The sequence below is a fragment of the Equus caballus genome, chromosome 8 (assembly GCF_041296265.1).
Source record: "Equus caballus isolate H_3958 breed thoroughbred chromosome 8, TB-T2T, whole genome shotgun sequence".
Classification (NCBI taxonomy): Eukaryota; Metazoa; Chordata; class Mammalia; order Perissodactyla; family Equidae; genus Equus; species Equus caballus.
In genome coordinates, this window is record NC_091691.1 from 8,636,742 (window position 1) to 8,661,964 (window position 25,223).

The following is a 25,223-nucleotide window of genomic DNA, read 5'->3' on the forward strand; positions in this document are numbered from 1 at the left end:
CTAATGCAAACGAGGGACTTTGGATGATAACGATATATCAATGTGAGTTCACCGATTGTAGCAAATGTACCACTGTGGTGCGAGACGTCAACAGTGGGAGAGACTGCATGTGTGGGGACAGGGGTTCCTCTGTACTTTCCACTCAATTTTGCTGTGAACTCAAAATTGCTCTGAAAAATGATTTTATTAACTAAACAAAACAACCAACAAAACCAAAACCAAAACCCCAGCAATCTTACAGATCCAGGAATCTCAGTGAACACAAAGTAGAATAAACACAAAGAAAAATCACACTCAACCACATCATAATCAATTTGTTGAAAGCCAAGGGTAAAGAGAAAATCCTGTTCTTTTTTTTTTTTTTAAAGATTGGCACCTGAGCTAACAACTGTTGCCAATCTTCTTCCTCTTCTTTTTTTTTTCTATCCAAAGCCCCCCAGTACATAGTTGTAGATTCTAGTTGTGAGCGCCTCTGGTTGTGCTATGTGGGACGCCACCTCAGTGTGGCCTGATGAGCGGTGCCATGTCCACGCACAGGATCTGAACCAGCAAAACCCTGGGGGGCTGAAGCAGAGTGCGTGAACTTAACCACTTGGCCACAGGGCTAGCCCAAAGAGAAAATCTTAAAAGCCAAAGAAAATATGCAAATTATATACAAGGGAACAACAATAAGGAAGACAGTCAATTTTTCATGAGAAATTGTAAATGTCTATGTAAGCCAGAAGACTTGGAATAACATCTTTAAAGTGCTAAAAGGAAAGAAAACTGCCAGCCTATCATTTTATATCCAGTGAAAATATCTTTCAAAAATTAAGGAAAAATAGTGATGTCAGCATCATGGCAGATGCTCTTAGAATCAATCCCCTAAGACACAATGAAAAGGAAACTCATAAACCAAGAGAGGACATTCACACAACACAACAGATGTTTGAAGAGCCACATAGCCATACGTCTGAAGGTGGAAGTGCTGAACCCCTCCCAAGAAGCAGTGGAAGGAGGTAAGGGGATCTCCTCTCCCTTCCCCAATGGCAGTGACCTAGGGTGAGGGACCCCGTGTGGCTCTGAGAGGAGAGGAGAGAAGGGGCAGCCCTCTGTGGGAATGCCTTCACTCTCAGAGTTGCCTCCTAACCCGTGGGAAAGCTCCACACAGAAGAGGTTAAGCAATCATGATGGGTGTGGACCCTTCACCAAGCCAAGAACCCCAGGAGGGCAGAGAGCAAGTGCAGAGCCAGAGTGCCCCCAAGATCATGCATGTGAAAGAAAGCACCCCTTCCCCTACCTGGCACACCAGCTTGCCTGTAGGCCAGAGCAAGGGACCCTTACCAGAGCGCCTACACATACGTTTGTAAAGCAGAGGTGGCAAGCATGCAAACACACATGGGCCTTGTCAGTACAGTTTCCAAAGGACAGGCACAGCTACCAGGGATCATGGCAGGCACAGAATACACAGCTCCTGCCCCCCAACAGTGGCAGTAGGTGGAATCTGCGAACAGATACTGCCACTATGCTATGGCACAAATCCACCCCATCAAATAGTATGAAGAGGTACATTAACACTCCAGACCAGAAGGAAAGTGACAAGCACCCAAAAATAAATCCTGAAGGCAGAGAAATTCACAATCTAAATGACAGAGAATTCAAAATAGCTATCATAAAAAAAATCTCAATAAGTTACAAGAAAACTCAGAAAGACAGTTCAATGAAATCAGGAATAAAATTAATGAACAGAGGGAATTCTTCACAAATGAGATTGAAGCCATAAAAAAAAAAATCAGAAATGTCGGAGATGAAAAACACAATGAATGAGATAAAGAAAAAAGTCTAGAGTCCTTAAATAATAGAGCTGATATTACAGAGGACAGATTAGCGATTTAGAGGACAAAATATAGACCTACTTCAGATGGAGAGAGAACTAAGACTAAAAAAGAAATGAAGAAATTCTCTGAGAAATATCTGACTCAATTAGGAAATGCAACATAAGGATTATAGGTATTAAAGAGGGAGAAGCGAGGGAGAAAGGAGCAGAGAGCTTGTTCAAAGAAATAATAGTAGAGAATTTCCCAAACCTGGAGAAGGAGCCAGAATTACAAATGAAAAAAGCTAATATAACTCCTAATTACGTCAATGTAAAAAGACCTTCTCCAAGGCATATATTAGGAAAACTGGCAAAAGTCAACAACAAAGAAAAAATATTAAGGGCAGCAAGGCAGAAGAAAAAAAACCTACAAAGGAACCTCTATCAGGCTTTCAGCAGATTTCTCAGCAGAAAACTTACAGGCTAGGAGAGAGTGGAATGATATATTCAAAATACTGAAAGACAAAAACTTTCAGCCAAGAATACTCTATCCAGTGAAAATATCCTTCAGTTATGCTAGAGACATAAAAACTTTCCCAGATAGGGGCTGGCCTGGTGGTGCAGTGCTTAAGTTTGCACGTTCCGCTTTGGTGGCCCAGGGTTCATCAGTTCAGATCCCGGGTGTGGACATGGCACCACTTGGCAAGCCATGCTGTAGTACATATCCCACATATAAAGTGGAGGAAGATGGGCACGGATGTTAGCTCAGGGCCAGTCTTCCTCAGCAAAAAGAGGAGGACTGGCAGCAGATGTTAGCTCAGGGCTAATCTTCCTCAAAAAAAAACAAAAAAAAAAACCCAACTTTCCCAGATAAACAAAAGCTGGGGGAGTTCATCACCACAAGATGCCCCTCTACAATAAAGGATCAAAAAGGCCCTCATACCTAAAAAAAAGAAAGGGTTTACAAACCTTTGAGCAAGGAGATAAATAGGCAGACAAAATCATAAAATTGCAGCTATCAGAACAGGTTAGCTATCACTTCATTACAACATTAAAGATAAAGGGAAGAAAAACATCAAAAATAACAATAATCACTTCATTTTAACCATAAACTCACAACACAAAATGGAATAAGTGTGACAACAATAACTTGGACAGGGATGAGGAAAAGGATGGAACCTGCTTAGACCAAGGAAATAAGAGGCTATTAGAAAATGGACTATCCCATCTATGAGATCTTTTAAACAAACCTCATGGTAACCACTAAACAAAAAATCAGAACAGAGACACAAATGATACATAAAGAGAAAAGTGAAAAAGCCATCATAAAGAACCACCAAACTGAATTGGCAGTCCAAAATACATGGGACGAGAAACAAGGAAAATACAGAACTGGAAAGCAAGTGATAAAATGGCAGTATTAAGCCCTCATATGTCAATAATCACTCTAAATGTAAATAGATTGAATTCTCCAATCAAAAGACACAGAATGGCTGGATAGATTAAAAAATAAGTCTCAACAATATGCTGCCTCCAGGAAACACATCTCAGCTCTAAAGACGAACACAGGCTCAGAGTGAAGGGATGGAAGATGATATTCCAAGCTAATGGCAAACAAAAAAAAAGCAGGTGTTGCCATACTTATACCAGAGAAAGCAGACTTCAAGATAAAAAAGGAAATGATAGACAAAGAGGAGCAGTATATAATGATAAAAGGGACACTCCACCAAGAGGACATAATGCTTATAAATATATATGCACCTAACACAGGAGCACCAAAGTATATAAAGCAACTATTAACAGATCTAAAAGGAGATATTAACAGCAACACAATAACAGAAGGGGACCTTAACCCCCCACTTATATCAAAGGATAGATCATCCAGACAGAAAGTCAACAAGGAAATATTGGAATTAAATGAAAACCTAGACCAGATGGACTTAATAGACATATATAGAACATTCCATCCAAAAACAGCATAATACACATTCTTCTCAAGTGCACATGGAACATTCTCAAGGATAGACTATATGTTGAGAAACAAGGCTAGCCTCAATAAATTCAAGAAGATTGAAATAAAATCCTCAATAAAGTTAACAAGATTGAAATCAAATCAGGCAGTTTTTCTGACCATAATGCTATGAAACTAGAAATCAACTACAAGAAAAAAGGTGGGAAAGTGACAAACATATGGAGACTAAACAAAATGCTACTGAACAACCAACGGATCACTGAAAAAATTAAAGGAGAAATAAAAAAATATCTGGAGACAAACGAAAATGAAAATACACCACACCAACTCATATGGGATGCAGCAAAAGTGGTCCTAAGAGGGAAATTCATAGCAGTCCAGGACCACCAACAAACCAGAAAAATCTCAAATAAGTAATCTTAAACTACACCTAACAGATTTAGAAAAAGAAGAACAAAAGAAGCCTAAAGTCAGCAGGAGAGAAATAAAAATTAGAGCCCAAATAAGGAAATTGAAACCAAAAAAAAACAATAGAAAGGATCAATGAAACTAAGAGCTAGTTCTTTGAGAAGATAAACAAAATTTACAAACCCTAGGCCAGACTCACTAAGAAAAAAGAGAGAAGGCTCAAATAAATAAAATTAGAAATGAAAGAGGAGACATTACAATGGATACCACAGAAATACAAAGGACTATAAGAGAATATTATGAAAAACTATATGCCAACAAACTGGACAATCTAGAAGAAATGGTTAAATTATAAGACTCATACAACCTCCCAAAACTGAATCAAGAAGAAATAGAGAATCTGAATAGACCAATCACAAGTAAAGAGATTGAAACGGAAATCAAAAACCTCCCAAAAAATAAAAGTCCAGGACCAGATGGCTTCCCTGGAGAATTCTACCAAACATTCAGAGAAGATTTAATACTATCCTTCTCAACTATTCCAAAAATTGAAGAAGATGGAACACTTCCTAATGCATTCTATGAAGCCAACATCACTCTGATCCCAAACTCAAGACAAGGACAACACAAAGAAGGAAAATTACAGGCCAGTATCACTGATGAATATAGATGCAAAAATCCTCAACAAAATATTAGCAAACCAAATACAGCAATACATTAAAAGGATCATACATCATGATCAAGTGGGATTTATACCAGGGATGCAGAGAAGGTTCCACATCCACAAATCAATCAATGTGATACACCACATTAACAAATGAGGAATAAAAACCACATGATCATTTCAATAGATGCAGAGAAAGCATTTGACAAGATCCAACATCTGTTTATGATAAAAACTCTCAATAACATGGGTATAGAAGGAAAGTACCTCAACATAATAAACACCATATATGACAAACCCACAGCTGACATCATACTCAATGGGCAAAAACTGAAAGCCATCCCTCTGAGAACAGGAACAAGACAAGGGTGCCCACTCTCACCACTCTTATTCAACACAGTACTGGAGCTTTTGACCAGAGCAATTAGGCAAGAAATAGAAGTAAAAGGTACCTAGACTGGCAATGAGGAAGTAAAACTCTCACTGTTTGCAGATGACATGATTTTATATAGAGAAAACCCTAAAGAATCCATTGGAAAACTATTATAAATAATCAACAACTACAGCAAAGTTGCAGGGTACAAAATCAACTTATAAAAATCAGTTGCATTTCTATATTCTAATAATGAACTAACAGAAAGAGAACTCAAGAATATAATCCCATTTACAATCACAACAAAAGGAATAAAACATCTTGGAATAAATTTAACCCAGGAGATGAAAGACCTATACGATGAAAAATATAAGACGTTATTGAAGGAAATCGATGATGACATAAAGAAATGGAAAGATATGCCATGGACGTGGATTGGAAGAATAAACATAGTTAAAATGTCCATATTACCTAAAGCAAGCTACAGATTCAATGCAACCCCGATCAAAGTTCCAACAACATTCTTCATGGAAATAGAACAAAGAATCCTAAAATTTATATGGAACAACAAAAGACCCCAAATAGCTAAAGCAATCCTGAGAAAAAAGAATAAAGCTGGAGGCATCATAATCCCTAACTTCAAAATATACTACAAAGCTATAGGAATCAAAACAGTATGGTACCAGGACAAAAACAGACACACAGATCAATGGGACAGAACTGAAAGCCCAGAAATAAAACTGCACATGTATAGACAGCTAATCTTTGAAAAAGGTGCTAAGAACATACAATGGAGAAAGGAAAGCCTCTTCAATAAATGGTGTTGGAAAACTGGACAGCCATATGCAAAAGAATAAAAGTATACCATTATCTTTTGCCATACACAAAAATTAACTCAAAATGGGCCAAAGTCTTGAAGATAAGATGTGAAACCATAAAACTCCTAGAAGAAAATATAGACAGTATACTCTTTGATATCAGTCTTAGAAGGATCTTTTCGAATACCATGTCTGCTCAGGCAAGGGAAACAAAAGAAAAAATATACAAGTGGGACTTCAGACTAAAAAGCTTCTGCAAGGCAAAGGAAATCAGGAACAAAACAAAAAGACAACACACCAACTGGGAGAAAATATTTGCAAATCATATATCTGACAGGGGGTTAGTCTCCAAAATATATAAAGAACTCATACAACTCAACAGCAAAAAAACAAACAACCCGATCAAAAAATGGGCAGAGGACATAAACAGACATTTTTCCAAAGAAGACATACAGATGGCCATCAGGCACATGAAAAGATATTTGACACCATTAATCATTAGGGAAGTTCAGATCAAAACTACAATGAGATATCACCTTACACCCATTAGAAAGGCTATAATTACCAAGACAAAAAAAAAAAACAAAAACAAATGTTGGAGAGGATGTGGAGAAAAGGGAACCCTCATACACTGCTGGTGGGAATTCAAACTGGTGCAGCCGCTATGGAAAACAGTATGGAGATTTCTCAAAAAATTAAAAATAGAAATACCACGTGACCCAGCTATCCCACTACTGGGTATTTATCCAAAGAACTTGAAATCAACAATTCAAAGAGACTTATGAACCCCTATGTTCATGGCAGCATTATTCACAACAGCCAAGGTGTGGAAGCAACCCAAGTGCCCATCGACTGATGACTAGATAAACAAGATGTGATATATATATATGGAATACTATTCAGCCATAAAAAAGACAAAATCATCCCATTTGCAACAACATGGATGGACCTTGAAGGTATGATGTTAAGCAAAATAAGCCAGACAAGGAAAGACAAACACCACATGATCTCACTCATATGTGGAAGATAAACAAACACATGGACAAAGAGAAGAGATTAGTGGTTACCAGAGGGAAAGGGGGTTGGGGGGTGGGCATAAGGGATAAAGGGACACATATATATGGTGACTGACAAATAATGTACAACTGAAATTTCACAATGTTATAAACTATTATGACCTCAATAAAAAAAATTAAGGTAAAATAAACACAGTTTCAGATAAACAGAAGCAGTGAGGATTTGTTGCCAGCAGACCCACACTACAAGAAAAGCTAAATTACATTCTTTAGGCTGAAAAGAAATGATACCAGATGGAAGTCTGGAGCTTAGGAAGGTATAGAAATGATAGATACATCTGTAGATGCAAAAGACTATTTCTCTTTGTTTTCTTAACCTCTTTAAAAGTCAACTGTTTAAAGAAATAATCACAACAATGTTTTGTGGGGTTTATAACAAATGCAGAAGTAAAATATATGACAGCAATAGCACAAGGACAGAAGAGGGTGAATTACACAGTTGTAATGTTCCTGCTTGTGCATGAAACGGTATAACATTAATTCAAGTAAATTGTGAAGCCAAGGATGCATATTGTCATCTTTAGAGGAACCATAAAAAAGTAACATGCAGTATAGCTAAAAAGTCATTGGTAGCAATAAAACAGAATTGCAAACAGTACTCAATCCAAAGGAAGGCAGGAAAAGGGGACAAAAGAAACAAAGAAGAGATAGGGTAAATAGAACATAAATAGCAAGATGGTTGACTTTTAAACCAAACCATATCAATAATTATACATATCATTAAATGTAAATGAATTCAACAGATTGTTTAAAAAAAAAAAAAAGCAAGATCCAAGTATATGCTGTTTGCAAAAGATGCACTTTAAATAGAAAGACACCAGTTGTTAAGTAAAAGGATTGAATAGGATATACCATGCAAACGCTAAGCATAAGAAAGCTGGTGTGGCTATGTTAATACCAAAGTAGAACTCAAAACAAGGACTATTACCAGAGAGAAAGATATTCACTTCATAAAGATAAAGGACCAAGAAGATGTTAAAATACCAAATATCTATGCACCTAATAACAAAGCTTCAAAATACGCAAAGGAAAAGTTGACCAAACTAAAGGGAGAAATAGACAAATATACAATCATAGTTGGAAAGATGGAGGGTGAAAAAATGAAATACAGAAAGTCAGAGAGAGAGAGACACAGAGGGAAAGAGAGAGAAAGAGAAACAGATAGAGAGACACAGAGCCAGAGTGAGGGAGATGGAGGTGACCTGATCCTAAGAAGCCGACAAGATCCAGAGACAGGGAAATAGAGAGGTGCAGCATGCCCTGGACAGGGGAGCGTGTCAGGAGTTCTGGCCGCAGTGGGTGGACCCAGGGCAGGGGTCTGGGCCTGTGGGAGGGGGTGCTGCATGGTGGGCAGCATCACTCACCCGCTGCCCCGTGGAGCCTTGGGGGCCAGGCTCCCCACGCAGTCCCTGTGTGGGAGGGAGGAGAGGAATGGAGTCAGCTGTTGGGGGGTCTGAGCCTGGGTCCCAGGACTCCCCAGAATCCTCCACCAGAGGCTGCCTCAGTACTCACTCTCTCGCCCTTCTCTCCTGGGTGACCAGAGATTCCTTTGGGTCCAGTGGGGCCTGGGGGTCCCTGAGCAACAAGACAGGGCCTCAGCCTTGTGCTGGGGCAGGTGGAGTGGGCAGGGACTTAGGGGGCAGAGGGGTTGGGGAGGGAGCCCCAGCTTGGCCTGGGCCCAATGCCCAAGTAGAGCAGGCAGTTCATACAGCTCAGGGTTCAGAGTTACGGCCCGGAGTCGGCTAGTCCCCACTCTGATCTGGAAGTTGCCAGGTGCTGGCCATAGCCTTAGGGCAAGAATCTCTACCTTTTTCCGGCCTTAGGTGACAACAATACTTGCTTCCTGTTACATAAATTGAATGAGAAGATGTATGGAAAGTTTGCATATTAAGTGCTCCATAAACACCTGAATAAATGAATAAAAGCATGGATGGAGATGGAGATGGTGGGTGAGTGGGTGGATGGACAAGCGGACGGGTGGGTGGGTGGGTGGACAGATGAGTGGGAGAACTTGGAACAACACTCACCACATGTCCAGGACTCCCAGGGATGCCCATGGGACCAGGAGGTCCAGGGGGACCTGGAATAAGACAGGATGTCATCAGGACCACAACACAGTACAAAGCCAGGAAGTCTACCATCAGCTCCCTCCTGATAGCCACAGCCCTAGTCCCTCTGCCATTCCTCAACCTCACCCCTTACCCCAGACCTGGACTCAACTTACCCATGGGCCCTGGGGGGCCTGGGGGTCCAACTAGTCCCTGGGGCCAGTGGCTGCTGGTCTCAGTGAAGGTGTTGGACAGAAACGGGTCCCCTGGGGGAGAAAAGACAGTGAGTGAGCAGGGCTGGGCTGGGCTGGGCAGGGCTGAGCGGAGTGGGGTGGTCAGTCTTCACCTGCCACCTCTGCCAGGCCAGCTTTGACTGCCCTGTGGGACAGCCTACAGTGTGGCTGGGGCCAGCAGGCACCTGTTCCACAGTTGGGGAGAGGGGAGAGTGTTGGCCATGCAGGACTATGAGGCAGGGAGACCTGGCTTCTAACCCTGCCACAGTCTAGCAGGTGACATCCAGCAAGACTCTCCACCTTGCTGAGCCTGTACTGTCACATGTCGAATGGGAACAATAAAAGCTGCCATTTATTGCCCACCTAATTTGTGCCAGGCTTCTGTGCATGGGTGTCATGGAGCTCCGGGAGGCCAGCACTGTCACTACCCCATCATACAGATGAGGAAACAGAGGCTTGGAAAGGGAAAATGAATGGTGAGATGGAATGAATGGGAGAATGAATGAATGGTACCTGGTCACACACTAAAGATATGGCACAGATGGGGTTGAATGTGGCACTCCGAGCTCTGACCACTGGCAGCACATGTGTGGGTCAGGCTGGGGAGGTGAAAGCTGCACATTAGAGCACAGCTGGGTGGAGGGAGCCGGGGCCTCTCTGAGCACAGGGCCAGGGCCATGTCCTTGGGAGCTCAGGGCTCACTTCCTGCTGCCAGGCCTTGAGCTCCCCAGTGCTCTGAGGGTTGGATCCTGGCCAGCTCAAGGACACGGCAGGAGGGCCTGATGCCGAGTAGTTCTGGGCAAGGCTCTGGAGGCCCCTGGGTTTGAAGCCGGCTCCCCATGGCCTGGCGTGATTGCCCCTCTGTGGCCCTCAGTTTTCCCCATCTGTGAACAGAGGAGGACAACAGCACCTGTCAGAGGACTGAGTGACAACTGGCTGACCAAGGGCAAGCCTGGTATATAGAAGGAGCCTGGTAGATGGCAGCAGGACTGTGGGGATGGTGATGCCAGCTTGACCCCTACCTTGACCTGTCGTGACCGTGGGGACTCACCATGCTGGGAGATCCGGGCGTTGGGTGGTCCAACAGGGGCTGGGGGGCCAGGAGGACCAGGAGGCCCCGGTGGACCTGGAGGTCCCCTCTCTCCAGGGGTGCCCACAGCTCCGGCCTGGCCAGGGCTCCCTGGGGGGCCCTGTGGACCTGCAACAGAACCAGGGGGTTGCTGGGTGTGCAGGAGGCAGGGAGGCCTGGGGAGCTGCAAGGGGGCAGGACGAGGTAGCCTGGGGCAGCGGGTACGAGAGGGCTGGAGGCCACAGGCCCGGGCAGGTCCTAGCTCTGACCTCCCTGGTCATCTAGGAGGGTGATGAACACAGCCCTCCCCGGGGGCTTTTAATGGACACTTGATACACAGTAGGTGCTTAGCAAACGCCAATTTCCAGGACGTTCTCTTCTCTCCTTTTCAGGGTTTTGCATGAGCTGTTCCCTCTCTCAGTCCCTTTTTTCTGCCTGGTATACATTTAAGGTCAACCTTTAGGCCTCACCTAAGATGTCACTCCCCCTGGGAAGCCCTCCCTGTCCCCCACCTCATCCAGGCTGGGTCTGGGCTTCCTTCCCTCAGGCTCCCATATCAGCAGTTCTGGCCACATGGCGAGGGGCACTGCTGTTTCTCCTCTGCCATGCCCTGTCTCCCAAATCCCCTGCCCCTGCCGCACCAGCCCAGGAGCTCCAGGAGGGCAGGGACCTGTCTGATACCACCCCAGTGCCCAGCTCAGAGTCTGCTGGGAGTAGGTGCTCAGGGAGCACAGGCCGAGCAAATGCAAAAGAGGGTTTGGGGGAGCCCAGGCACGAGTGGAAGGATGGTGAGCTGAGAGGGGTGTGGTGGAAGGGGCCCAGGCCACCTCTGGCCAAGTCAGGGTCCACCTAGGGGGACTGGCCATGGGAGCTGGGGGAGCAGTGCTGGGGCACTCACACTCACCTGGTGGGCCTCTCATCCCCATCGGGCCACGGCTGCCGGTGTCTCCCTTGGGGCCAATGGGCCCAGGAAGCCCCCGGGCACCAACTCGATCTGGGGGAGAAAGCTCATCAGCTTGGCAGTTCCCACCTTGCTCTTACCCCACCCCTGGCCCACCTCCAAGCCAGCACCTACCATCTCGAGGGAGCAGTGGGGCCCTCGTGTTTTCTCTGGCTCCAGGTAGCCCTGGGGATGGGGGGATGGTAGGCAGGGGTCAGCGTCATCCAGAGTCCTGCCCCCAGCTTCACCAGGGGGCGAGGGCAGGAACTTCTGGGCCTCCCAGGACACCACCGCTCAGGGGCCCCTGGAGACCATCCCTTCAGGCCCACTGGAGAGCTGGGAACACCGGGGCCCACAGCGGGTCAAGCTGGGAGCCAGCAGCAGGTTGAGGACGGGACTCTCACCCCCCCGACTCATTCCTACGTGGGAATGGACTCCCCACTGACCCACTCACCTTGGAGGCCTCCATCCCCAGGGCTGCCCTGGGCAGCTGGGGAGCCCCAGAGCTGGGCCAGGTCCTTGGGGGAAGCTGCGGTCGGGGGTATTGCCTGCTCCATGACAGTCAGCACCGCTACCTGTGGAGGAAGAAGATAGGGATGGGGTGGGTACCAGGGTCTCACTAGGGACAGGCCAGCCGGGGCCTCCAGTATGGTGGGCAGGAGGCCCATGCAGCCAGCAAAAGCCAGCTCGGAGTGGAGATCCAGGCTCACAAGGGCCCAGAACTTCATCAGACGTGACTGTGGTTTTCAAACTGCACAGGTCATCACATTCATTGCAGAAAAGTCATTACACACCATCACTACCACCCAAGTTGAGGTCTGTGACTGTTGCCGTGTTTGCTGCGTCATGCGTTTTTTTCCCTATGCTTACCTGCATAAATGATATGAAACTTCGCTTGGCCTGCTAACGCACCACAGGCTGGAAGGACTGTTACTAAATTTGGAGGAATGTTTGGGAGGGTCTGACATGACACAGAGGCCCCGAGGTGTATAAAACCACTTTTGGACCCAGTGTTGGGGAGACTCTGAAAGGCCCCCTGAGCCACTGACTGAGGATGAAAGAGAGGACAGAATGCCACTGACCAGGGGGTGCGGGATCGTGTGGGTCTGTCCAGAGAAAAGCTGAAACTCTTGGGCAGCCCCGGAACTGAGACCCACTCTCCAGATCCAACTGCCCCTCATGCCGGCTTCTCCTGGGAGGGAGCTTGGGGAGCAGTGTGGGGTTCCTGGGGTTCCTGGGCCTCATAACAGGTTCTAGCACATGCTGTTCAGAAGCTTGGCTTTTCCACTTGCTACACCACGAGCATCTTTTCACATTAGAAGATGGAGGTGTTGTTAATGGCGTCTACCATTCCACAGAGCCACGCTCCCTAATTATGCAACCACCCCTTCTGTCGTCTGGTTTTCAAATTTTCCTGTTAATAGTTAACACTTTGGTAAACATCTTCGCATCTAAGCTTCTTAAGATAAATTCCCAGAGAAGGGAATGATGGAGGAAAGGATATGCAGACGAAGTGTATACACCTCTACATGTGTTTAGAAAATCTGGAAGAAAAGATGCTTAAATCTCGACATTCGTGCTCTCTGGGGGCACAGGCAACTCCCACGAATGGCTTTTTGGTAGGTTTTTCATGGTTCTGAATATTTCCTGTTTCTAAATTTAGAATGTCTTACTTTTTAATGGTTAAAAACTTTTTATCTTGAAATAATTTGAGATGCGCAATAGATGTTTTGTCTTTGAAACTGGGAAGATAATATTACGGCAGGAAAGACAAAGGGTGAAGGTGACAGGGCACGGAGGGGACCCAGCTACGGACTCGGGGGGTGCCTATGACTGTCTGGCTGGGATGGGGATGGGGACGCACGGGGAGCTTCACTGGCCTCCTGGAGGAAGAGCAGGCCAGGCTGGCTGACTGAGCAGGCTTCCTGGGGAAGGGCATTGGACGGGGGGCTGAAAAAGTTGGATGGGAACCAACAGAAGGGTGGTGCACGCCTGGCAGGGAAGTCAGCTGCCCGTGGGTATCGAAGCTCGGCTCAGAGCTGCACTGTGGGGACGCTGAGTGGGCTGGATGTGGGGTGCCAAGAGGGGGTGGGGGGAGACAAGAGGGCTGCTGCTCACCCACCTTGGCCTCCAGCACCTTCAGCCGCTCAGTCAGCTCCGACACTTTGCTGCAGTTGAGGCAACCTGTGGGGAGGGAGGCGGCTGGGGCTGGAGCCAGGGGTCCCAGGTTTCCCTTGGAACCTCTCAGCCCCTGGGGGCAGGATGGAGGGAGGGGAAAGACACCTGATGTCTCCAACCCATTAGACAGACCAGCTCAAGGAAAGGGTAGGTCCAGACCCCAGGGCATGTGGGTCCAGGGTGGGCCATGCCCTGTGGGTTTCCCTTGGCTCCGGAGCCTCTAGAGTGGACCGTTTCTCCCATAGCAGGACCAGGGACCCGACTTGCGCAGCCTCTGCAGCCAAAATGACTCCCTTCCAGGAAACCAGGGCAGGAAATCCTGCCGCTTCCCACCTGGGTGGGGCTGGCCTGGGCCTGCCGGCTTTGGGGACTGACACACCACAGATGGACTGGGCTGGCCTCAGAGGTATCACCCGCTGACCCTCCCTCCAGAACCACCATCCAGCTCCTCCAGCCTCCCCACGATACTCCTAAATTATTCATCACAGTTCCTGTGCTTATGGAACCGCCTGGCTGCCAGGAACCTCTGGGCCAAGCGCTTTACAAGCTCGTCTTTCCAGTCCTCACCACGATGCTGCTACATGTTAGGACGAGTGTCATCCCCGTTCACACCTGAGGACGCTGAGCCCAGAGCGAGGGTGGAGAGAGTGCTTGACAAGCACAGAGCCTGGGGTCGAGTCCCAGTGCTGCCCTTCCTCCCTGTGGGGCCTCAGGAAGGCACGTCCCCCCTCTGACCCTCAGTTTCCTCCTCTTTAAAATGGGGACAATGATGCCTTCCTGGGGGTGGGGAACAGCTGTGAGGTTTAAACAAGCTGATGATGGAAAACACCTGGCCAGGCGCCTCGCACACTGCAGACGCTCAGAAAAGCACAGTTTAAAGAAAAAGAGGAAACTGGGGACTCAGACCCACGTCTGCAAGAGTTTGGGCGTCACGGGTCTCGCGGTGCCTGGGTTCAGGTCAGACTCCCCTCTGGGGCCTTTCCTGTCCCCCTGGCAGTTTTCTTTCCAGCCTGCGGGGAGCAAGGGCAGGGTGCTATCCCTGACCCTCTACTGCTGGACCCAGCTGGCTTTTAGGACAATCACAACATTGCCTGTGCCCCCTCCACCTCCCCTAGCCCAAGGGAACTCCCAGCAGCTGCCCCAGGACCCACCTGAGAAGGCTGTGGGCCGAAGTGCCATCCGCCTCATGGCGCTGCCCGACCAGCCAGGCTCCACGAAGCCAGAGAAGCCTGCAACTAAGGGACAGTGGGGGTGAGAGTCCTGCTGGCCCGCGCCATCCCTGTTTTGTCAGACCCCCTCGCCTGCCACTGCAGCCCCAGCAGGGCTCCCTACTCCATTCAGCGCAGAGAGAGACAGAGGCCCAGAGAGGTGGGGCAGTTTACCTGGGTCACACAGCATGAACTGGGCTGATATGGAACAAGGCTGCCAACTTGATGGGGCTGGCAATGGATGGGGGCTATGAGTGAGGCTGGGGGCTTCCCCTATGACCCCAGCAAACTGCATGGGTTAAGAACTTAGAGCTAACAGATGCGAGGTCGGGTCCCAGCCCTGCCACTTGCTGACCTGTGTGACTTGTCCTCTCTGGACCCGCCTATTTTCCCACCTGTAAAATGGGATCATAAGGCCTCTACACCTCCCAGGCTGGTGTGAGGCTTGAGGACGGCGATGTGTACAAAGGGCCTACTGTGCACACACAGGGCCTGACACACAGTAGGTACTCAGTGAACGGCAGCTGCAACATCACTGTCCACCCTCTCCCTGCCCCACTCGGTAAGAAGATGCCAAAGTGGATCCAGCGCTGGTTTTAAATGAAAACCAGAGGGCGGCTGGCTGCCTGGGAGGGCAAGGGGGACCCGTTCCAGGAGCCCACCCCTGCCGCCACCCCTCCAAGGAGCAGGCCGCCCTGGCTGGTCTGGCTTTGGGGGTCTGGTTTTCTCCACAGCTGGAGGGATGGGCTGGACAAGCCAGGGGCAGCGGGGCACAGCTGGAGGGGCTCTGGAGCCAGCAGTGGCAACTGCCCCCTCAACCCCCCCAGGCCTGCCTTTTAAGGCCAAGAAGTATTGTCTAGGGGGAGACAAGACCCAAATAAGGCGCGGGCCTGGCAGCTCAGAGCCAGGCTGCGGGTTGGTGCAGAGAGTGAGAGGCGCCGGGAACTCAAACCAGACAGGTCCCTCTGGCCGGGCCCCCAGCACGCAGGCTGCCAGACCCTGCTCCAGGTCCCACCACGGGGCCTTCGCTGGGGCCAGGCCTGTGACTTGCCCTGGCACGGGGGTAAATCTCTCCCAGGATGGAGGAAGGTGGGTTGGCAGCCCAGGGCTGGGGCAGGGGTCAGGGGCCCTGTGGGCAGGGGGATGCCACAGTGAGCCGTGCCCAGTGCTAAGCGCTTTAGATAGCCCAGCTCAATCCTACAAGGTAGGTAATAATAACGATCCTATATACTGGCTTAGCACTTATGCTGGGCCTGGCACCTTCTAAGTACTTTACATACACAGTCTTAACTCATTATCCTCACAAATCCTGTGAGTATACCTGGGAGTGGGTGCTAGTATCATCTCCACTTTACAGATGGGGAAACTGAGGCACAGAGCAGCTGGGGATCACCACTTCTCTGTCCCCTGTACTCAGATAAATGGACAACTGACTATGAATATTTCCCCTTGGGGGAAAACAAGGCAGAGAGGTGAAGTGACTGCCCCTCGGTCGTCCACCTTAAGGCTGGAGACTGGATTTGAACCCCGGTTGGTCTAACTCCAGGGCCCGATCTCCTCTTTCTTGAGCCACTTGGCACCTCGAGTTGGCCCCCAAGCTCACTGGGCAGAGGCAGAGAGGCCCTTCCTGCTGGCTCCTGAGAAGAACAGCCTCGCCAAGCCCTCCTCACCTCTTTGCTCCCACAGGAAGATGGAAAAGATCATTTTATTACTCTTTTTAGGAAGTCACCCAAAAGAAGTGGCCGGCTCTCCAACCCCGTGGAAGTTGCGGTTTTCTCCAGGATGAAGCATCTCAGCATTCGGCTGAGCATCTGCCCTGCCACCTGCCCCACCATCCTGCTATCGTTCCCTTTTTTTCTACAGCACTTTCCACCCTCTAACACGTCATCTTCTGCGCCAGTTTCCCAGTCTCCTGTTGGTCGTCCATCCCCCTGGTTGGATCACAAGCCCCATCAGGGCAAGGACCTCATCTGTTTTGCACACGGTCTGGAAAAGTGCCCGGCACGCAGTAGGGCCTCAGGGGCCTCCATAACCTTTTGTTGGTGAGTGCATGAATCACTGGCTGAAAATGAATTTAAAGTAAGCAAACAGAAGGAAAGGCAAAACAATGCGGACGGCAGACACAACAGTCTTGAAAATGAGCATCAACGTTCTAATGTCGCAATAGGGTGTCCTTGAGTTATGAATCTGTGAACTTGTGGTTGAAAATCCTTCTTCAGCTGATTTGCTTTTGGACATTTCACTGGGGAGCCAGAGAAACTAGAAAAACTAATGAAAACATGGCCTGACCAGCAGCACAGACGTAACTGGCTCAAAGTAACTGCAAGTTAAAATTTAAAAAAAAGAAAAAAGTTTAAAGAAATAACAAAACTGTCAAAAAACCCAGAAAAGCTTGGCTCTGGATTTAGGATCACAAAAATTATCCCTCAAACTCTCCTAAATTCTGATAAATGGACAGAAATACTTTAATGGACACACCAGGTTGTAAAATGGACCTACACCACACAGCATTCCAGTAGGCAAAAAGCCACGGGTTAGGGGAGGTCTCCTGTAGGACAAAACTGTCATGTCCCTCCCACTGGGCTTGGGCCAGGGTCCCTGGAGCAGGCCCCAGTAGGCTGAGAGTCCCCTTCACCCGAGCCTGGCGGTCTGGCCTGAAGGGGCCCCTCCCCAGCCCTGACCTCGCCCTCCCAGGAGCTCCAAACTCATCCCACGACCACGAACCCAGCTCCACTCTGGGATCCTGACTGTGGGCCACTTCCCACCACCTGGGAGGTCCCCGCCAGCCCTACACACACACACACACACACACACACACACACAGACACTGCCTCCCTACCCCCACCCCCACAGCAGCTGCTCCCATGTCACCTCCTCCAGGAATCCTTCCTAGACAGACTACGGGACCCACCAAAGCCCCTTGACGCTCTCATCACTCCCTGTTCTGACCTGCACAAGGCCAGTGCCATCTGTAGTTTCTAGCCCTGCGCCCCTTCTCATCAGATCCTCATGAGAACACCGAGGGCCAGAGAGGAGAGGCTGCCTGTCCACATGGGCGGGGGCTGGGAGGGGATTCAAATCCTGCCCTAAGCTGGAAATGGGGGTGTGAGAAGTTGGGGGGGTGTCATTGGGCTCCACTTCTGACTTTCTCTCCAAGGAGAGGTGCCAAGAGAGGGGGTTTCCTCGTTCAAAGCCACCTCCCAGGGCTGCTGGGTCCCGTGACCACAAGCCACAGAGGTGCAGCCTCCCCAGCCCCGGCCCAGGGCTCCTCCTGGGAATGTACTTTGCAAATGTAAATATTTGCTGCTGTTGGCCTGAGCCGGGCTCGAGGTCAGGGCTGTGGCCAGGAGCTCCAAGAATCCTCTGGCAGGCCTCTGGGAAGGCTTGTCTGTGTCTGGCCTGGCCTGCTCTTCGGGTAACATGGGGTTCCCATTCATTTCTGTGCACCCACTTTACACCAGGCCCGTGCCAGGCACTGGAGAGACAAGAGTGGTGATAACAGGTTGGGGGCCACTGCAGCCAGGTGGGGGCACCAAGAAGGTCGCAGGGAGAGGAAACAGCCACTGCCCATGGCACTCTGAATCCGCAAAGTAAAGCACTGGCTTGGCTCTGAAATTGGCATCTGGTTAGAGCTGGAAAGATGTGTGCGGAAGGGCCCAGCCGTGGACGAGAGGCCGAGGGCCCAGGAAGGGCCTGGGCTGGAACCTCGAGTCTGCTCATAAGCTGTTTTGCTGTGTGACCTTGGGCAAAGTTCTTCCCACGCTGGTTCCCCATCATGGAAGATAAGGGCTGTGGGGGTCTACAGATGGGGAAGGGACATGTGCGATGAGGATAGTGGAGACAGGGAGAGGGAAACAGAGGCAGCCTGGCTCTAGGGGCGCCCCTGAGGAGAAGGCAGCGAGGGAGCCCCCAGCTCGTCCATCTTTCTATCTGGGACAGGCTGGGGCTGAGACTGGCTTCTGCCAGCCTCACGGTGCCCCCACTGCCTGAACTCGCTCCGCCTGGAAGTCCTCAGCCCGCACTCTGCAGAGGGGAGATCCCGGCTCCGGGTCAGACTGATGTGCTTTGAATTGGGCCGTGACTCAGAGCAAGATCCTCTCCCAGCCTCAGTTTCCACATCTGGACCTTCTGTACCATGACAAGACGGCATGACACAGGTGAGTACAATTCACAGTACCTAGCACGGACAGAGGATGGTGGCAGCTTTCCTTCCTCTTGTCATTGTTACTGCAGGAGGGTCTGAGGCAGGGGGACACTGCAGACCTCAGGCCAGAGCCCTGGGGAGAATCCCAGTCATGATGCTTACTTGCTGTGTGACCCTGTGTGAGACTCACACCTTCTCTGAGCTTCACTTTCACCATCTGGACAGTGGGTCTGATGGGTGAGAGATCTGCCTACAGGGAGCCCCCAGAGGCAGGGTGACATGGTGGCCACAGCGGCTCGGCTCTCAGCAGAAGCCACCAGCCCAGGCTGCTCAGGGCCCATCCCAAGGCCTGGGAGCACAGACAGAAGCTTGGTCAGGCAGATCCCAATCCTGGCTCTCACGTGTTGAGAGAGCCCAGGCTAGCCTCTTTGCCTCTGCACGCCTCAGTTTCCCATCTGTAAAATGAGGCCCATTCTAGCCCCTTCCTCACAGGTGTCACGAACATCAAGGAGACCATCCTTGCTCATCACAGAGCGAACATTCCCATTTTGCAGACGGGAAAACCAGGGCTAGGAGCCATGAAGTCGTCTGGCCTAGCGGATGTCAAGCCTGCACACTTGAGGCCTGTTTGCTGAGCAGCTGACTGAGAAGTGGGGTCTCAGAGGTGGGAGGCAGGGTGGTCCCTGAGAGCCACCACAGAATCCCCAGCACAGGGGGCTGAAGGGGAGGGGAAGACATTTTTCAAGCATCTACTGTGTGCAAGGCGTGAGTCTCTAGTCCTCATAATAAGGTATGAGGTGGGCATTTTTCAATCCCAGGCGGCACAGAGAGAGATGAGGTTCAGAGAGGTGAAGGGACTTGCCCCAGGTCACACAGCAGAGTGCAGCTGATCCAGGGCTGGATTCTGGGATGATGGGTGTTGCCTCTCCTCCTTCAGCTCACCCCAGGCTCCCTGGGCCCTGTCGCCCCTGGTGATGCAGCTCTATGGCCCCAGGGTCACGTCACAGCACTGAGCAGACCACAAGGGCGGTCACTGGCAGGGGAAACAGCTGGGGAGCCTGGCCTAAGCCCGGCTATCAGAGGAAAGGCAGGGCCCGGGATGGGCCGGCAACGTCCCCACGCTTCTCCACCCCTCATTTCCAGGACCCCAACAGAACAGTTTCCAGAATATCCAGGCCTGGGCACCCGTTTGCTCAGCTCCAACCCTGTGGGTGGGGAGAGGCCCTTCTGTCCCATCGGTCATCACATAGTGCCACCATGGGCTGCCACACCATCTGCAGGGTCTTTCCTGCTTCATTTCATCCTGGCAACATCCTGGGAGGCAGACTCTATTATCCCCCATTTCACAGGGGAGGACACGGAGGCTCAGTGTGGGGGCACCCCAGGCTGCTGCAGGCGCACACCACAGCGTGGCACCCTTTAGCGAAGGCGCCCCTCCCTCTGACAGAGCATGAGTCGAGGGCCACTCGAATTGCAGCCTCCCTACCCCCCAGTCCGGTGCCCTTGCACAATGCATGGAGAGTCCCCAGCCCGAGGCCACACAGCTGGTGTGTGGCAGAGCTGGCCTGGCCCATGAAGCCCTGGATACCCCCTGTCCTCAGGCTGGGACCCGAAGGCCCTGCAGAGGGAGGTGGTAGATGTCAGGGTTGGCCTGGCCCAGCCCCTGTCTTGCACCCCCGCCTTGCCAACGGCAGAGCCCCCAGCCCTTATCCTGCCTCTTGGACACACAGCCTCCAGCTGCTGGACTCAAGGGCATGGGCACTGCCCCACCTGACCTGCTCCCTCACCCGCTCCTGACGGCCCCACAGACCCGGGAAGGTCTGCCCTTGGGAGGGGAGCCAGGGACAGAGTGGCCTTTGTCTGGGCAGGCCCTCCAGGACCAGGCGGCCCCCACACCCTGAGGATTCGCCCCTCCCCACCACCAGCTCCTCCATGGCCTCCTTGGCAGCAGCCCCTCCTGGCTGGCTCTCCTCCTGCCCCTGGGGCCCTTCCACCTTCCCCTCTGCCTCCCAGCAGGGAGGGGCGGGTGCTGTTCCTGGCTCCCCTTGTGGCTGCTCCTCCCAGCCTCCCACACCAGCCTTTAATGCTGCCTCTCTGGACGGGACCCCTGCTGGGTGTCAGACGGCTCTCTTCTCCTCTGGGTATCCCGCTCCTCCCCAGCTGTTTTGGGGACTCCCTCATTCCACATTGAAACCTGTCAGGCCCCCTCCCTGTCCCATTTTGGGGTGGGCTCTGCCCCCACCCCGTGTGACTCTGGGCACATGACCACCTCCCTGGGTCTCTATTGCCCCCTCTGTGAACCGGGGCTACTGTGGGGCCCCAGGGAGGTGAAATGTGTAAATCTCTCAAGAGGCCCCCCTAGGAATGGTGAGTGCTGTCGGCATCACGGTCCCTTGATCCGGAGGCTGTGTTTCACACATTCACGTTTCTGGAATCGGGATACGTCTGGTGACTGATGTTCACAATCCCATGGTGCTTTGGGGGCCTGGAGCGCCTCTTTCCATCGAGGCACCGACAGGCCTGGCTCTCGGCTGGTACTAGGCCGGGCCATCCTCTTCAGGGCCATTCTTCGGAACACAGCCCTTGGTGTCCACAAACCTTCCTCTCACCGGGTTTGGCCAAGCAGTGAGGATGGGAGTGGCCTGGAATGCTCAGCAGAGAGGCAGGTGCCTGAGAGGAGACGGCTCTCGAAGCAACCTGTGTACCAGGCTCCAGGGAGGCCCGGGCTGCCTCCTCTGCACCCCTGCCGGGTCTCGGCCCTGCGCCACCCACAGTGCACACAGAGAAGGGGGTGGGGTAAGAAGAGTCCCTCTGCCTGGGACACGCTCCACACATGCGGCGCCCAGGGGAGTCCTCCCCTCCCTGAGGCCCTGGGCAGAGCCAGGCAGACCGGGGTTTGAATCGTGACTGCCCCTTAGGAGCTGTGTGCCCATCACCTTCCTGAGCCTCAGTTTTCTCACCTGCAGGATGGATATAACCATCCTGACCTTGCAGACCCCCTGACCTATCTATTACATCAATGTCCTGATGCGTTTTCTCCAGGTTTGGAGGAAAGGCTTGGGATGGTGTGACCGAAGACGTGAGCAACACAGCAGGTATGAAATTCTGCCGGGGGTCCTGAGAGTCCCCCAGGAGGCAGGCAGTCAACACCCACAGGACAGCAGGCTCCCACTAGGTCTGAGCCGGAGCTCACCAGCTACTCCATGCAGGGTACCCTAGTGCGCACGGCGCTCCGCACCGCAGTGTGTACCAAGTCAGCAAGTTTAGGGCTCCTTCCCATGCAGCCAAGGGGAGGCACCTAGCCTGCACCTTGGGGCAGTCCTACCTTCCTCGCAGCTTGCCCCCGAGTGCCCCGGGCAGCACCTCCACTCGCGGGCGGTCACTGTCTTGTACATCACCTTGTATGTGGGTCTCACCACGGTTCTGTAGCTGAAAGAGAGCCCAGGGGGCTGAGCTCAGACAGGGTCTTCCGCCACCTCTCCCACTGCCAGGGCTTTGCCCACGCTGTGCCTCCACTTGCGATGCCATCAGCTCCCTCTCCACCACGGTCTCACTCACCTGTTCCCTGGGCAGCTCATGGGCCAGGGGCAATTCTGCAGCACTCGCTGAAGGTAGGTGCCATTCTGCACGTGGCACGAGATGGTGCGGGTCACCACGTATGAGCACCAGTTCCTGAAACAGATCCAAAGAGGGGAAGCTCAGGTGCAACGTGCAGCCCCATGCCCGGAACCCCAGGAGGACAGGTTAGGAGGTCCGTGTTCTCTCTAGGAGCCCCGACTCTCCAGGCAGGGAGCCCCTGAGCTCTCAGAGTCCTCTGGGCTCCGGTAGGAGGCTCTGTGCTGCTATGGCTGGGGAGTGAATTCCACAGCCCCAGCGGGGGCGGCCGTGCCCTCACCCCCTACTGGGGAGGTCTTAGGGAATGAGCTGTTGGGGGGCAAGATGGAAGCAGGGCATCTTTACCAGGGGGCTCCCCTCCTCCTCATCCCTTCTCTCCAACCCTGGCCTGTCGGGTCACCACTGCCTCCTGCCTCCTAGCTGGACAACAACAGCGGCCCCTCCATCTTGCCCCTCTGTCTCTCCTTACAGGCAGTGTCATAAAATGGAAACCTGGCCGCATCCTCCCTTGCTCACCCCCAGCCTCAGCCCTCCGGATCTCTGCCCTGACACCTGGATCCCTCGCCTCCAGGCCTTTGCTCATGCTGGGCCCACTGCCCAGAGCACCCTTCCTCCACTTCTCCCCTTGGCACCTCCTACCTTCAAAGCCCGGCTGTGCTGTCACCTCTCCCCTTGTCCTTCTCCACCCCCACCCCCACCTGAGCAGAACTGATGGTTCCCTGCCCTGGATCCGCACCACTTTGTATACCTGTCACGCCGAATTAAGCTGGTGATTCAGTCTGCACTCTCGCTCCCCTGGCACGTGAGGGAGAGGCCCTGTCTCACTTGTCCTCGCGTCCCCTCTGTGTGACAGTCAGGATGCACAATCAATGTCTCAAGCATGGAGGACTGACTTCTCCAGATGCCAACTAATGGTCATAGTGTGCTGCATATATTGAGCACCTACTGTATGCATCTTCTCACGGTGAGCCAGGAGGGCACGCCCCCCACACACTTTATAGAGGTGTAAACTGAGTCTCAGAGAGAATAAGACAGCTGCTCAAGTCACAGAGCTGGCTCATGGTGGAGCCAGATTCATACCTACGAAGGTGGATGGCCCAGCCTGGCCCCTGACTCCATTCCAGAGGCCTCAGCTCCCGTCTCCTCCCCATCTCCTGAGCCACGGTCTGTGGCTCTGTGAAGGCCCCAGCCTGGGAACCTGCTGACCCTGAGCTCGAGGCCACAAAGGTAAGTCTGGCAGGGTGGGGGGCTCGGGCTCAGAAGGGTCACCTGAAACAGCCCTCCTTTCCCAGCCCAGCAAAAAAATCGTGACCCCGTGCAGGGCTGAGGGCCACTGAGCACCTGGAATGTCCCAGCCATCACAGAGGTGCTGCCACCTCTGAAGTCCAGTCCCCCCAGCTGCTCTCCCACCCCCGCCCCAGAAGGAGAATGTCCTTGGCTGAGACCAGTGGACCAACTCACTGTGCGACTCTGGGGAAGTCCCTGCACAGACTCAGTCCAGGAGGAGACCAGCCTAGCCACAGGCATGGAGGTCGGAGAGCCAGGAGAAGGGATGGCTCTGTTGGCCCAGTGACGTGGCAGCAGCTCAACAGAGCCCTTGGCCAGCCACCCCATGGCAGAGGTGACAGGTGCTTGTTACCTCACTGTCGGGAACAGTGAAAAACTGGGAACAGCCTAAACAGGACCACTAGATATGGGGAACCAGATGCTGTGGCAGAGCCCAAGGTCTCCATGTGTAGAGCACTGGGCCTGGTGAGGAGGAAAAAAGCATGCGTAGACCAATAGAGAATGACTGCATTTCTATTAAAATGAGAAAGGAACAGAAAGCCAAAAGACTATTTATACACGTATGCACAAATATAGCTATATGCGCATAAACTTAGGAAAAATCACATGTTCACATCAATTTGCCATCTCTTGTGGCGGGGAGGAGCTTTCCACCCCCTCTGTCTGCTGCGCTCACAGCAGCCTCCAGTTCTCATGCTTGCTGCCTGCCAGGAGGTGTGCCCCGGGCCCTCCAAACACCCAATTATGAGCCACTTTATACATGGGAAGACTGAAGTGCTGGGGTCCAGGACGCTCCCTGGGCACCCACGATGTGACACAGTCATGGTTGGAATTCAGGTCCATCTGACCCCAGAGCCTGCAGTCTTAATCTTAGGCTGGAAATGTTTCTCCTAATAAGCAGGTAGGGATTTCATAAGTTTAAAATGATTCATTTCAAAAAGGCCCCCCATCCTTTAGAGCCTCCAGGTCCCTAGAGCTGTGGTTTTAAACTTGTCAGGGTTTTGATTGGGGGGACATAAGACCCTTTGGAAAATTGATGTGAGTTGTGGAAAAATGCATAAAACTTGGGGTACAATTTCAGGGGGCTTGGATGTCCCCCTGCAGCCTGTGTGACATCATCCAGGCTGGCCAAGGGGTTCTGAGAAGGAAGGAAGGAGGGAGGGAGCAATCTCAGCAGAGGACAGTCAGAGCTGTCTGGACACAGGAGGGGGTTCTGGGCATGGAATGAAGACTCCACGCCAGTGTACAGACGCACACACAACACACACCTGCAAATGCACGCGCACACATCAATATGCACACACACCGAGCACACAGGCACAGGCAGACGCATGTGCACATGGACACACTCATATATGCACATGTGCATACAACTCTTGGACACACCTGTGCCCA

General features: G+C 51.4%; 1 protein-coding gene across 30 annotated transcripts in view; it reads right to left on the reverse strand.

Moving 5' to 3' along the window:
- Positions 1-25,223, reverse strand: part of EMID1 (EMI domain containing 1) — a 49,607-nt gene that overhangs the window by 19,736 nt on the left and 4,648 nt on the right. For 5 of the 30 annotated variants that reach the window (XR_002809657.2, XM_023646911.2, XM_023646906.2 and 2 more), the window contains exons 2-13: positions 22,485-22,598; positions 22,252-22,355; positions 14,726-14,809; positions 13,519-13,580; positions 11,851-11,971; positions 11,532-11,582; positions 11,361-11,450; positions 10,439-10,585; positions 9,331-9,420; positions 9,134-9,186; positions 8,619-8,681; positions 8,471-8,515 (exon numbers count right to left, since the gene is read on the reverse strand). Coding sequence is in view for 26 of the 30 variants with exons in the window: in XM_023646911.2 (XP_023502679.1) it covers positions 8,471-8,515; positions 8,619-8,681; positions 9,134-9,186; positions 9,331-9,420; positions 10,439-10,585; positions 11,361-11,450; positions 11,532-11,582; positions 11,851-11,971; positions 13,519-13,580; positions 14,726-14,809; positions 22,252-22,355; positions 22,485-22,598 (1,024 nt within the window). In the remaining 4 variants the exon portion in view is untranslated. Of the gene's footprint in view, positions 1-8,470; positions 8,516-8,618; positions 8,682-9,133; positions 9,187-9,330; positions 9,421-10,438; positions 10,586-11,360; positions 11,451-11,531; positions 11,583-11,850; positions 11,972-13,518; positions 13,581-14,725; positions 14,810-22,251; positions 22,356-22,484; positions 22,599-23,289; positions 23,379-25,223 lie in introns of those variants that run through there. The other 25 variants (XR_011420730.1, XM_023646915.2, XM_023646910.2 and 22 more) reach the window with 11 other exon arrangements.